The following is a 13477-nucleotide window of genomic DNA, read 5'->3' on the forward strand; positions in this document are numbered from 1 at the left end:
AGGTGAGCCAGGCCAGAGCACTGGGACCCCCAGCTTCCTGGACTTCAGGCCTCCTGAGCCTTTCTCCTCCGACACCAGCCTGTAGGGCTGGTTGGCTACACTACCCATACCAGGTCATCTGTTGCCTTGGGAAAGAGCCATTCACCTGGTCGGGTAACCTTGGGGAGATATGCCACGTTTAGCCTGTAAAGATCCCTGGACACAGCTGAGGTCCTTTCACAATAAAAAGAGCCCCCAGAACTAACGGGGACCCAGAATTTCAAGGCCGACGCATCCCATAAAGCAAAAACCTTGGAGTCGGCAAGGAAAAACTACACATGCTGGTTCCGTGAGACTTTCAGTTTCATCCCGTTCCTGAGAGAGAGCAAAACAACAATGAGTCACAAGCCTGATCAGAAACCAGGGGCCTGAGCCGCAGGCTGGGCTCTCGGCCGCTTTTAGTCAGTTTGAACTAGAGCAGGCCACTGTCCCAGGCCGAGGGGTCGGAGGACACCTCTCCCTGGCAGCATTCTGAGAGGACCGGAGAGGTCGCTCCTCCCAACTGCCCTGGGGGAGGGGGGCCAAGCCACGTGATGTGCCTACCGCCCACCCCCAGCCTCTGAGCGGTAACTCCTCCTGCCTCCACTAGACTGTGCTATGGAGTCGCTTTCCTGGTTGCCTGTCGTTTAGATCTAGACTGGCAGTGGGGGAGGCAGTCTTGCCAGTATCAGGGGCCTGGCGCAGATCTTTAGCTGGGTTCTTGTGGTTCCAGGCCCTGGTCGGCAGCAGGACTCGATGTGTTGGCTCCAGTCTTCCCAATGGGGTAAGGTGGCAGGGGGACCCCAGAGGGGAGTGGACTCCATGTGGGACTCTGGGACAGCTGCCCTGCTGGCTCTTTCCTCTGGGGCCCAGGCATGCAGGGTAGGACCACCTCAAAGCCTGCTGCTTGATTTCCCCCCAACCCACTTCTGCTCCTGCTTTTAGCCAGGTGACCTCCAGCTGCCATCTTCGCCATCAAGCAAGCCCACTCTCCGTGGGTTCCCTGCAAACATTAACAGTAGCCACTCAAGAGGAAGGGAAGCTTGCCCCACCACACCCAAGTCTAAGAAATCTCACACTGCTATATTCCTCTAAAGCAGAACTCCTTTGGGGTGGAAACTCTAATTTAAAACTGATGCCGGAGTTCTTGTTTGTGGAGTCAAAGAATGAACTTAGCAAACACTCAAGGTAGGAGAGCCAGGGAGAGGCTTTTATTTAGAGATAAAGTGCAAGGAAAGAGCTCCTGGCTCACGCCAGGAGGGGACAAGAGAGCCTGTAGCTGTGCATTGTCTAGGGGTTTTATAGGCACTTGGGAATGTGATAAAGGGCTTAGGGGTGTGGACTTGTTAGGTGGTCCCTGAATATTTAAAATTAATTTAACACAAGAAATTTACTGCTCTGATTTCTCCCTGAGATACTGGCATCTTGGTCTGGGAGCATATCAAAAAAGACCGCCTGCCCAGTCCCCAAGGTGGGCTGAGCTGTTGTCTGTTTGCTAAAGAGTAAGTTAGGAATCTTACTTCTTAACTTCCTGGGTATTAAATGCAATCTTTTTAAGATGGAATCCTTCCTGCCTTTTACTATGCCGTTTATGGCTGGGTTTGCTTGCCATTATTAATTGCCCAGATTGCAAATCACCTCATCAGGTCTGAAGGAGGAAAGACAGCACATAGGCCTGGGCCTTTTACCATGCTAAAGTGAATCTTACACATTATTACAAATGATCAGCATAATAAAAACATGTGCTATTCTTCTTTATCTGGGGAACATTAACTGATCTCACTGAAGAATGACTCTAGAGCTTAATATTTAGCACAGAGTTTTGGTAGGGGGTTTCCTTGCATGTAGTTACATTGCTCTGACTGTAAATATCCTTGCTTTTTCTGGAGGCCCTCACTCTACTCTGACTACACCCACAGTCCCTGTCCACCACCTCCAAGACAATGCTATCTGGGTATTCTTATGTAGTCCAGAACATTCTAGGCTTCAGTCCTCACTGGTGACTACTGCTGTTTTGCTCCCTGTCCAGTCCCATGTGGCCTCCTGAATGTGGACCACTCCCCAGATACCAGGCCACACTTGAGTTCATTGCCCAGCTGGGAACACTGATCCCTAGAGTCCAGCACCCCTAGGGTTATCATGCCACCCCACCCCTCCAGGGTCCTACCACTTTTAGGTCCACAAAACCATCCCTTCCCAGTCTCCAAGGTAGCTTCTTGAAACCTTCCTCCTCCCTGAGATGTCCCTCATACCTCCCAAACTCTACCCACTCACCTCGAGGTCCATGGTCACAGGAACTAATGCAGAACAGAGCCAGGGCTAGAAACCAGTCTGTTCCCAAAGCCTCAAAAAATGCCATCATAGGTGGAGAGAACCCCCCCAGAGATCACCCAGATCAACCCTTCTTAATGCCAAAACTCTGGCAAAAAAGACATCCCACAGTTTCAGGAACACAAAACAGATCTCTTCTCTGGGGTGAAGATGAGGGCAAGAGAAACCAACATCACTTTATCCCTTCTCCTAAGAACTTACCCTTTTACACTACCATTTAGAGAGCACCAACTATGTGCCAACCAGGATGCTAAACTCGTTGACATGAAGTCATTTAATCCTCCATTGGCCTATGTAGAAAAGGTTTTCATTTCTCACTCTGTGAAAGAGGATTTTTCCCGAACTCTTCTGCTAGTCAGTGAGGAGCTGGGACTCCAACCCGGATGACTGATCCCAGGGTCCAGGCTTTCAGTCCACCTGCCGTCAGAGACTAAACCTTTAACCATAGTTGCATCCTTGGCTCCCCGTAGAAGCTTTATTCACGCAGCCCAGTGAATAAATTGTTTAAAGTGACACAGTGACTACTCAACTCTTTCTTAGCTTGGGGCGGTGAGCCCTACCCACCTCTGGAATCTTCACTACTCACTCAGTGGAATCCTCCCCTTCCTCCTCCTTTTCCAACCCCCTAAAGAGAGGAAAAGACACTCCCCACCAGAAGAGGCTCCTACAAACCAGGCTCTTAATGTGCATTCACTCTTTGGATTCCCATATCAGCTCCAAGAGTCAGAACTCACCATGATTACTGGGTAAATGGGGAAACTGAAATGCTCCATGGTTACAGGAACTAATACAGAACAGAGCCAGGGCTAGAAACCAGTCTGTTCCCAAAGCCTCAAAAAATGCCCTTGTCATAGGTGGAGAGTCACCACGCACTAGACCTAGCTCACCAGTAGCGCTCACACAGCTGTGCTCTGAGCCTACACTGTTCTGGGCACTGTGTTAGTGACCTTACATGCATTCTTCCAGAAAATCCTTGCAACAAGTCCACAAGGTAGATACTGTCAGTATGCCCACTTTACAGACGTGGAAACTGAGGCTTGGAGAGGATAATCTACTTGCCCCAATTCAACTGAGAGCAGGCACGTTCAGACCCAGCCCTAGAGGCAAGAGCAGGTGGAATGAAGGGAGACAAAGCTCTCAGTAAACCGTGAGTTCTTACTGGGTTTGTGGACCTCCCTTGATGAGCTTTAGGGGATCCATGAACTTCATGAATTAAGTGCAAATGTGTGTGTGCTTATTGGGGGTTGGGAAGAAAAGATCTTTAGCTTTAGATGTATTCTCAGTGAAATCCCTGATGACAAAAACATTAAGAATCTTAACCTAGCACAGTGCCTGGCACACAAAAAGCACTCAATATACCTGATGAATGAATGAACAAACTAATGAATAAATGAGTAAATGAATGAGTGAGTGACTGACTGAATGAATGTTCCCCCATGCCCTAGGAGACACCACAAATGACCTTGTACACACATCTATCTGTGTCTTCAGAGATGGTGAAAGCCATCCCGGGACCTGAGCCCAGTCCACCCCCAGGCCCTTTCTCCCAGTCCCAGAGGGCACAGCCAGGTCTAAGATGAGCTCCAAAGAGATGCTTCTCACCACCTCCACTCCTGACAATGACCAGGCAGAGGCGGGAGTTGTGCAACTCAGATAATGAAGCTTTATTGATTGCCAGAAGTCAGCAAGGGTGAGGCAGGATTCGGGTATGGTGTACTTGTGGGGCAGGAGAGAGGATCCCCCAGGGAGACCTGTGTCCACACTGGGGACCTCCTAAGCCTGAGCAATGTTGAGCCGCCTTAGTTCTTGGTGCGAAGGACCTGCTCGTGGGTGGACACCACCTTGCCATCGTGCACATCCATGACCTTGGTGCGAATCTGGCGACTGGTGGAGGTCACTGGGGAAAAGGGGAGAGAGGGCGTTACCAGTGGAGGACAGGCAATGGAGAAATCAGGAGTGGGGAGGCCAAGGAGTTGAGAGGACGTAGACGGACCCTCTCTGCGCTGCCCTCTCCACTGATCATCACTCCTCTCACTGCTCTTGCCCCAGGACTGTTACCATCAGCACCTTTCTTTTATACTAAGGCTCCCTGGTCAGAGGCACACTCCATGTCCTCAGAGTTCTTAGGAGGCTCCCAAGAGCTCAGACCAGATGGTTCAGTTCCAGACTGACCCAAATGGACTCGTCTTGGCAAGAAGAGCCATGTGGGGGTCCTGTCCATGGTGCTGACCACCTGAGCCATGGGGCTGCCACAAACACCAGTTGGCAGAAGTAAAAAGTGGGGGTCACCAGTTCCTAGCCCTAAGAAGGGAAAGCTCTGGGTTAAGCCCCTGTCCAACTCCCTAGACCTGTTGGAAGACAGGGAGTGGTCCTGGGTCGAGGCTTGACGAGGAGGAAGGTCTTACCATCTCTGGATGACTGAGAGCCAGAGGAGAACTGGGAAGAGGAGAGGCTGTGAAGACAGAAAGGCCAAGATCCTTAGACACAGGAAGGCAGTGAGTGAACAGCGGGGGACGGCCTGGGAGGGTGGGCAGGGCACTCACTGGGCGTCCTCGCCCTCCAGCAGGCGGCGGTAGGTGGCGATCTCCTGCTCCAGCCGCGTCTTCACGTCCAATAGGATCTTGTATTCCTGGTTCTGCTGCTCCATCTCGCAGCGCAGCTGGGCCAGCTGCTCCTCCACGTTGCTGATCAGATCCTGGATCTGGGCCAACTGCATGCAGTAGCGGCCTTTGGTCTCCTCCAGGCTGTTCTCCAGGGATGCTTTCTGCGAGGGACGGAAAGAAGATTGGAGATCAGTGAAGGTAGTCACTCCCTCAGAGCCCTGGTCCACCCCAGGCCTGGCAGTGCCCCTACCATGCTGAGCTGGGACTGCAACTCAATCTCCAGGTTCTGCATGGTGCGCCGGAGCTCAGAGATCTCACTCTTGCCGCTCTGCACCAGCTCGCTGTTGGTGGCCACCTCACGGTTCAGCTCCTCTGTCTGCAGAAAAGAAAACATCGTTCACACCAGAAGTTCCCAGGAGGCAGTTGTTCTGGGTCCCTTTCACCCTGAACAATACCCACCTTGGTGAAGAACCATTCCTCGGCATCCTTGCGGTTCTTTTCTGCTATCTTCTCATACTGGTCGCGCATCTCGTTCAGGATGCGGCTCAGGTCCACGCCAGGGGCGGCATCCATCTCCACGTTGACATCTCCACCCACCTGGCCTCTTAGGGCGTTCATCTCCTGCACAACAGAAAAACAGCTCACAGTCAGGAGCCTCACTAAGGCAGCCCACTGGGGTTCCCTAGTCAGGGTGTTCTTGGCCTGTGCATTGCCCCCCAGCATCTCAGCGCTCTCTCTTCCCTCCGGCTAACCTTCCAAGCCGGCTTTTCCACTCAGCTCTCACCTCCTCGTGGTTCTTCCTCAGGTAGGCCAGCTCCTCCTTGAGGCTCTCAATCTGCATCTCCAAGTCGGCTCTGGCCAGAGTCAGCTCGTCCAGCACCCTGCGCAGGCCGTTGGTATCGGCCTCCACGCTCATGCGCAGGTTCAGCTCCGTCTCGTACCTGGAAAGACCCAAGAGGAAAGGAATAAGACACCCATCCTGGCCACTCTGCCGGCTTTGCTCTCTTCACCCTGCAACTCCTTCCCATGGCTGGCACCCTGTGGGGAGTTAGGGAACCCATCTTGAAAATGGCATGGCTGGACACAGCACTCACTGATGGCTCTGATCTGAACATTCCTGAGGGGGCAGTTGATCATGCTGCAGAATTCAGGGTGGGGAGATGCTTCTGGCTTCAGCCAAACAGTAGCACACAAGGCTTCCAAATATGACTACCTCCTGCCCTTCAGGGCAGCTGGGGAAGTGGGGAGTGCCTCTCCCTAAAGCAGTGGCTCCCAAACCTGGCCATGGGTCAGAATCACCCTGTTAAAAATAACTGAATCAGAAGTCCAAGGGTGGGGCCAAGAATCTTGTACTTTTACAAGCACCCCAAGTGGTTTCCATGCAGCCATCCTGGCATTCATCAGCTCTGTGTAGGGAACACTGCTCCAAAAATGCCCCACCCTGGGGAGACTGGACATTCTGGGCCAGCACTACAAACTCACTTGGTGCGGAAGTCATCGGCAGCAAGGCGGGCATTGTCAATCTGCAGAAGGACATTAGCATTGTCCACGGTGGCTGTGAGGATCTGCAGATGCAAAGGGCATGGGTCAGCGGTCAAATGGACATCACTAGCCAGACTTCAGTGCTGCCTGTATTAGGCCTTGGCCTTCATGCTTCTTCTTGGGTGTCCCCTTCTCCCCACAAGCCTTCACCACCACAGCTTAAAGAATAACCCCCAGCAGTTCAGCTTTGACCCGGGACTTTGCTGACTTGTGGTCAGTGGAATGGGCAGGAAGAGCCCCGGCCTTAGAATGGAGAGCCCTTGAGTTTCAGTCCTGCCAGGAATAACTTGCTGTAAAACCTGACATGGGTCTCGGGGCCTCAAGTTCCCTAGATACACACGAGGGGAGTGACCTAAGGTTCTCAGACCCTCTTTCTGAGATTCTCCTCTCTCTGCCCAAGCCAGTCCTGCCAGTCTTTTGCAGAGACACACATTCCTTCTCAAGCCCACAGAGCATGGGACCACAGGTGGGGTTTCCCCAAAAGATGAGACCCAGCTGGCACAGGGGATCAAAAAAGAAGAAGCAGAAGGAAATGAAGACAGACTGAACCCTGGATTGGCTGGACTTCCCTCCCTCATCACCTAGTTTCCCAAACCCAGAGCCAGACACCAAGAGAAGCAGGCTTAGAGCAGGCAGGGCTCCCAGGTAATGTGGGAGCAGGGCGCTGGGGTCCGTGGCACAAGCCCCCCTGGCTCCCTCGTATACAGGGCATGGAAGGTGGGCTGCCGCAGATGTCTCCAGGGGTTTTCCACAGCTGCCAGGCTGTGGGGAGGGGCCACTGGTGCCAGGGCTCATGGGCGGCAGCTGCCACAACCCAGACTAATGAGCTAATGAGCAGTTTGGCTGGCGAGCCTGCTCCCGTTACAGCTTTGCCCCTCCCCTGTGCTAGAGAACAGGTAGCTGCCTCCTGGGCTGGCAGGTGGGGCACAAGTGTTCTAGTCTCAGCTCTGCCATTAATTTGAGGTGGCCTTGGGCAGGACACAGCACCCCTCAGAGCTTCAACTTCCTCCTCTGTAAAATATAAGGGCAGGGATCCTTGGTCTCCCATGGTCTGAGGTGTGGAGCCCAGAAGAGCATGAGCGACGAGGAGAAGGGAGACCGTCTTCACAGGGACCAGCACTGCTGGGGACATCCAGAGCCCGGGGAAGGCATCTGGGATTGGAGGCTGTCCTATCTAGGAACCGAAAGATGCCAGGGGCTCCCAGAGCAAGGCAGCTGGAATGGTGCCGCCAGCTGCCCGGTGCACACACCTTGTTCCGCAGGTCCTCAATGGTCTTGAAGTAGGGGCTGTAGTCCTTGGTCTCGGCGGGCCGCTGCCTCTGGTACCAGTCGCGGATCTTCACCTCCAGGTCGGCGTTGGCCTCCTCCAGGGCGCGCACCTTGTCCAGGTAGGAGGCCAGGCGGTCGTTGAGGTTCTGCATGGTCACCTTCTCACTGCCCACCAGGAGCCCATCACCACCACCGAAGCCAGCACCGAAGCCAGCACCCAGGCCACCACCCAGGCTAGCACCCAGGCCAGCGCCGTATCCTCCGCCAAAACCACTATTCAGGGCCCCACCAAAGCTGCTGCTGCTGTAGCTGCCGCCATAGCCGGCCCCCAGCCCGCAGGCGCCCCCGGAGGAGTAGCGGGAGGAGACCGACAGGCCCCCGTAGGCGCTGGGGGCCCGGCAGGACCCTCCGGCCAGGACAGAGGACATGCGGCTGGAGCCCCCGCCAATGCCACAGGAGCCCTTCATGGAGCTGGAGGAGGTGAACTGGCGGCTGCAGGTGGTCATGGTGCCAAGGAGGGAGGCGAGCGAGCGAGTGAGTCGGCAGAGAGAAGAGAAAGGTGCTCCTGTAAATTGGAAAAGAACGCAGGTGTTTTATACTCCTGAGTAGGGGGCGGGCCTGGCATTTTCCATTCCCCTTGGCTTTCATCACCCACGGGCCAGTGCCAACTCCCAGACAGAGCCCTCCCCTCCTCCGCCTCATCTTGTCTGTCATATTTTACTGGAAACTCATTGTTTGGGGTGTTTTTGGTTTCTTGTCCTGCCAGGAGTGATTCATATGAGGAGGTGTAGGCCTGTAGGCTACACTTTCCCACTGGGCCCTGGGAGCCACGGACCTCAGGAGCCCACACGCTGGGCTCAGCCAAGTGGCAAGGAGAAAGGCCCTCTGCCCCATAAACCCAGTGACCAGTTAATTCCCCATTAGCCCAGTGGGCCTTTGACATCCACTTAGAGGAAGCCCAACTCTCCACCTGGCACCTGACTAGAAAAACACCAGCATGGCAAGGTCATGGCAGCACAGAGATTCCCCCTTTCACTACCATTAGTGAAAGAGACAAGAAGGTGTTGGGGTCCTCCTACGTCTGACCTGCTAGGCTGTGCTAAGGAGCCTGTCACATCCCTGAAACATGCCCAGCCAGTCAGGGGACTCAGGACGGGCCCGCAGCTGCGGCTGCTCAGTGTGGCCAAGGGCAGGTGAGTTCACAGACAGAGACGTGGGGAAAGAGCGTGTAGTCACATTGAGCCCTGTGTGACCCAGGGCCTGACACTTGTCTGAGCCTCTGTTTGCACACCTGTAAGGTGGGAGTGCATACCCTCTGCCCTGCATACTGCAGAGTCAGCCCTGAGGATGCGAGCTGGCAGTGTGCAAAAGGCTTTGTAAGCCAAGTGTGGCATAAAGTCTAGTTTGCATTGTTGTAGCCTAGTCTGGGCCCCAAAAGGGATGGAGCAACACCCCTGGAACAGGACTAAAGGGGCATTTTTGCTTCCAGCCCCCCTGTGTCTTCTCAGGCCCTCATGGCAGCCCCAGAGAAAGGAACAGGCTCAGCCATCTTATTTGAGCTGCTTGTGGGGCTGTCCCCAAGGATGGGGTATTTTTTTTTGGAGTGGTGGGGGGAGGGTAGTCACCTGGAGTGGACTCCAGGGTCCCCAACTCCTGAGGCCCTGAGGGTCAGGGGATACTTCCAGGTTCTATTTGGCTCTGGCTTGGGGGTTTGTATATCCACACTTTAGCTATCTCATGTCTCCCAGACAACTTCCAGAGGCACCCCCTCCAGCCATACCCTCCCTCCCATTAGCCCCTCAGCTACACCGACCCTGGCAGGCATGTTGGGAGGAATGTGGTCGTGTCTGGGGCTGCCTGACATGTCCCATCCTCCCAGACAGGCCCCAACAACCCCCGCTGGAGGCTCCAACGCTCTTCCTAGAATCAATTGCTCCCAGAGGGGAAGGGAAGCCTCCCTCTCCCCCAACCCTGACTGCCTCCAAAGCAGAAGCCCAGAGCCACCACCCTGCACTGGGGCTTAGGAGCTCAGAAATGCTGAGACAGACGCTTGAGGCTCCCCGAATCTGCCCCGCAAAGATCTCTGGAGGATGTGAGTAAGAGGGCCCTGCCCCGCCCCACCCACCGTAACAGACAGTCCCAGTCGCCCTCCAGAGGATGGTCACCGATCCCCACCTAGCCCTACAGCTGCCGCATGAGAGGCACCAGGGATTTTGGTGGAGAGACAGATGCTTTTGTTAGAAGGCAAGTTGCTGTCCGCTGCCGGACAGGGCTTGGGGAAGGCGGGGGTGTGCTCACCAGAGGAAATGCGGCATCCAGAGGGACCCAGGGAGCAGGAATGGGCACAGAGCCCACCTCCAGCTTCCTCTGTGCTGCTGTCCTGTCTCCCTCCACTGCAGGAACCACAGATAAAATCCCTGGAGCACAGGGCACAGGAAAAGTTCTACTCCCCCCTGCCCCCACACCCCCCTGCCACCTGATTCAGTGAAACCCCAAACAGGCTCCTCCTTGTCTCCCTCCAAAGGGAATCCAAAAGATCAAGAAAGTAGGGAACCAAGGACATATAGACTCCTGCACACAATTTACAAAGAGACCTTTGCCAGCCCTCCCTACCCGATGGACACCATGGAAGCACCACACGAAATACAAGTCTGTTCTCCCTGACCTGGCTCAGATCCTGAGGCCAACCCCCTCCTTCCAGCAGACGTGGAACTAGGCACACATCGCCCAGCCTAGTGCTCATGACATTTTGAGGACAGGCAGCTTTCTGGGGCAGCAGCAGTTAGTGGGATGGGATGAGTCTTTTGGGTTCTGGAGTACCCCCTACCTCTGGACTCCTAGGCAGGCTTTGTGTGGGCGCCACTGCCTGACCTAGCTCCAGCCGCCCCAGGCGCGTGGAGTACAGGAGGAGCCTGGAGCGGTGCCTCTTGCGGTTGGCAAATCTCCCTGCTCCAGTCTTTGGGGCGACCAATGCCATTCCAAACAGGTGAAGCGGCAGGGCCAGGCATCCCCCGCCACAGAGCCCTCATTGTGTGCTGAGGACAGGCAGGGCACCCGGAGATGGGATTTTAAGGAAGGAGGGAACCTCAGAGTAGCCCAGTGTGAGAAGGGAAGCCCAGCACCTGCCTTCAGAGCCCAGTCTAAAGGAAGAGACTGTCCCTGCCCCGCCAAGCCCGCACCCTGAGAACAAAGGGAAGATTCCCCTCAAAATGAAGATACGAACAAACGAAAGTGCCATCCACGTGTATTAACTTCCTGGGACTGCTGTAACAAACAACTACAAACTTGGTGGTTTAAAACAACAGAAATGTATTTTCTCACAGTTCTGGAGGCCAGAAGTCCAAAATCAAGGTGTTAGCAGGGCTACAACTCCCTTTGAAGGCTTGAGGGGAGAACCCTTCTTTGCTTTTTCCGGCTTCTGGTGGCTCCTCGTGTTTGCCGGTTTGGGGCAGCAGAGCTTCGATCTCTGCCACCGTCTGCACTTAGCCTTCACGTCTGTGTGACTCTGTTTCCTGTCTCTTAAAAGGATACTCACTGGATTTAGTGCTCACTCTAATCCAGTACAATCTCATCTCAATTCTTACCATAATTATATCTACAAACACCCTATTTCCAAATAAGTCACATTCTGAAGTTCCAGGTGGACATGAATTTGGAGGGAGACACTGTTTGACCCGCTACACTGTAACAGACCAGGAGCATATGGGGTTGCTGAGGCAGTGGTGAAAACTTGCTGGAGAAATTAATGATAAGTAAATTTAAAAAATTAAAAAAATATAAAAACTTGCTGGAGAGACAGCTGTGGTAAGATGTGGCCGGAGCCAATCTGGGTGTAGCTTTTAGCTCAACTTTAAGTATTCTGGAGAGTGGGCAGCTGGGAGGCATGAAATTTGTGGGGTTCCCGTCCACACTGCCCCCCACCCAATTTCTCTGGCTCCTTCACACATAGACACCTGCTCTAGAAGAGAGCTCTCTTTTTCTTTTTTAATCATTATTTTGAAATTATTTTAGACTTTCCAAAAACGTTGCAAAAATATTGCAAGGTTCACATGCACCCTTCACCCAGCTTCCCCAACATGATCATACCACAGAAACATCGTGCAATTATCAAAATTAATAAATTAACATGGACCCCATACTATTAATTAACTATAGACTTCATTCAGATTCTACCAGCTCTTCCACTGATGTCCTTTTCTGCGGCAGGATCCAAACCAGGATTCCACATTCCGTCAGTTGTCTCGTCTGCTCGGTCTCCTCCCTCTTTCCTTGCTGTTCATGACATTTCTGTAGAGTACTGGTCAGGTGTTTTGTAGAATATGCCTCAGTTTGGGCTTTCCTGATATTTTCTCATCATCAGATAGGTTATATATTTTGGCAAGAAACCCACAGAAATGATGTTATGTCCTTCTCCGGGTATCATCTCAGGTATACAAGACGTATGTCGATGGGTCTTAGTGCTGGTGATGTTAACTTTGTCCATTGGCTAAGGTGGTGGTTGCTGGGTTTCTCCACTGTAATGTTACTATTTTTCCCATTAAAGTTAATTAGTACCTTGAGGAAGATACTTTGGGACTATGCAACTATCCTGTTTCTCCTTAAGCCTTTACCCACTACTTTTTGCATCCATCAGTGAAGGGGAAGAGCTCCTGATGCCCACTGGGCTCAAGAGCTTCATTTGCCCTGGACTCCTTGAGGGACTGTAGCTTTTTAGGAGACAAAGAGGGGGCTGGAGGCTTCAGGCCCAAGAAGGAACTCTTTCTTCCTCTCTAGCCCAGCACAAAGCCAGGCTGGGCCTCCTCAAACCCTCTCTGTGCCCTAAGACTCCCATGCCACCTCCCTTGAAGAGACAATGATTCAAGATGTTTCTTTAATCACTGAGGTCTAGAGTCTTTCCTAGACCCCCTAAGCCCTGGGGAAAGGAGGCGGCAGTCAGGGTCCTCCCCATGCCTTAGGTCTGGAGAGGCTCATAGTCAAAAGACTGGTTGGAGTCCTCCTTGGGGTCTCCAACCCACAGGGTCTTCCCAGGGCCAGGTTTCTTCTCCCTTCCAGGAAGATTCTATACCGCCTGCCCTCCCCTTCACTTTGCCCACCAGTCCCAGCCCCACTGTGTAGTGAGGGCAAAGTCTTCTAGAGCTGAGGGCTGTCCCTGCCAGAAATGACAGGCTGGGGCCTGAGCTGACCTGGACCTCGTCCTCAGCCACCAGAAAGACAGGACTGGTATGGGGGCAGAGAGTAGGCTGGCAGGCAGGACTGCAGGCCCAGGAGGCAACCGGAAGGCTGAAGCACCTCCTCCAGGCCCCGGGTCCCCTTTTCCCTAAAAAGCTTTGCCACCCGTGGGTTTCCCAGGCTGGCCAGCCTATCCACACCAAGTGTCCTTTGGGAGCCTGGGTTGACACAACAGACGGGCCCAGCCAAGTGCTTCAGTGTCCGTGGCCTTGTCTGAGGCTGCCAGCTGCTGAAGCAGATGCAACAGACGCTCTCATACTACAGATGCAGAAGGTTCAGAGCTTGAGGAAATTCCCCAGGTCCGCAGCAAGGAAGCCGCTCCACCAGGATTCAATCCCAGCACTGCCTGGCTACAAGCTTCATTTTTCAATGACAGGTGACCTCCCGCGAAGAGTCAGTAAAAGTCAGAGCCAAAAAGGGCCTTGGGAGTCATCTAAACCAGCCTCTTAACTTCACAGATGGGAAAACTGAGGCCCAGAGAGGGA

The 13477-nt window shown here is 53.6% G+C and overlaps 1 protein-coding gene and 1 long non-coding RNA gene across 3 annotated transcripts; one reads left to right on the forward strand and one right to left on the reverse strand.

Annotated features, from left to right (window-relative positions):
* Positions 1-656: 656 nt before the first annotated feature.
* Positions 657-12322, forward strand: LOC118911192 (uncharacterized). 2 transcript variants are annotated; one of them, XR_005024362.2, is made up of 3 exons: positions 657-802; positions 9643-9855; positions 10288-12322. It is a non-coding gene; the product is annotated as an uncharacterized LOC118911192 (long non-coding RNA). The 2 variants fall into 2 exon arrangements; XR_008997386.1 differs by lacking the exon at positions 657-802 and having other exon boundaries at positions 8740-9855.
* On the reverse strand, positions 3990-8333 carry LOC118911188 (keratin, type I cytoskeletal 14). Its single transcript, XM_036882915.2, has 8 exons — positions 7745-8333; positions 6435-6517; positions 5737-5893; positions 5412-5573; positions 5203-5328; positions 4893-5113; positions 4755-4801; positions 3990-4246 (listed from the first exon to the last, which is right to left on the reverse strand). The coding sequence occupies exons 1-8, from the start codon at positions 8267-8269 to the stop codon at positions 4149-4151; spliced, it is 1419 nt and encodes a 472-aa protein (XP_036738810.1). The 5' UTR covers positions 8270-8333; the 3' UTR covers positions 3990-4148.
* Positions 12323-13477: the final 1155 nt, after the last annotated feature.

This window comes from Manis pentadactyla, chromosome 4, assembly GCF_030020395.1.
Source record: "Manis pentadactyla isolate mManPen7 chromosome 4, mManPen7.hap1, whole genome shotgun sequence".
NCBI classification, from domain to species: domain Eukaryota; kingdom Metazoa; phylum Chordata; class Mammalia; order Pholidota; family Manidae; genus Manis; species Manis pentadactyla.

Coding starts and splice junctions, on each gene's coding strand:
- LOC118911188 (XM_036882915.2), bottom strand. CDS start 8,269: ATGACCACCTGCAGCCGCCAGTTCACCTCCTCCAGCTCCATGAAGGGC. Junction 5,329..5,411: donor AGGAATGGTTCTTCACCAAG/GTGGGTATTGTT, acceptor TCTTTTCTGCAG/ACAGAGGAGCTGAACCGTGA. Junction 4,247..4,754: donor CTCTCAGTCATCCAGAGATG/GTAAGACCTTCC, acceptor CCTTTTCCCCAG/TGACCTCCACCAGTCGCCAG.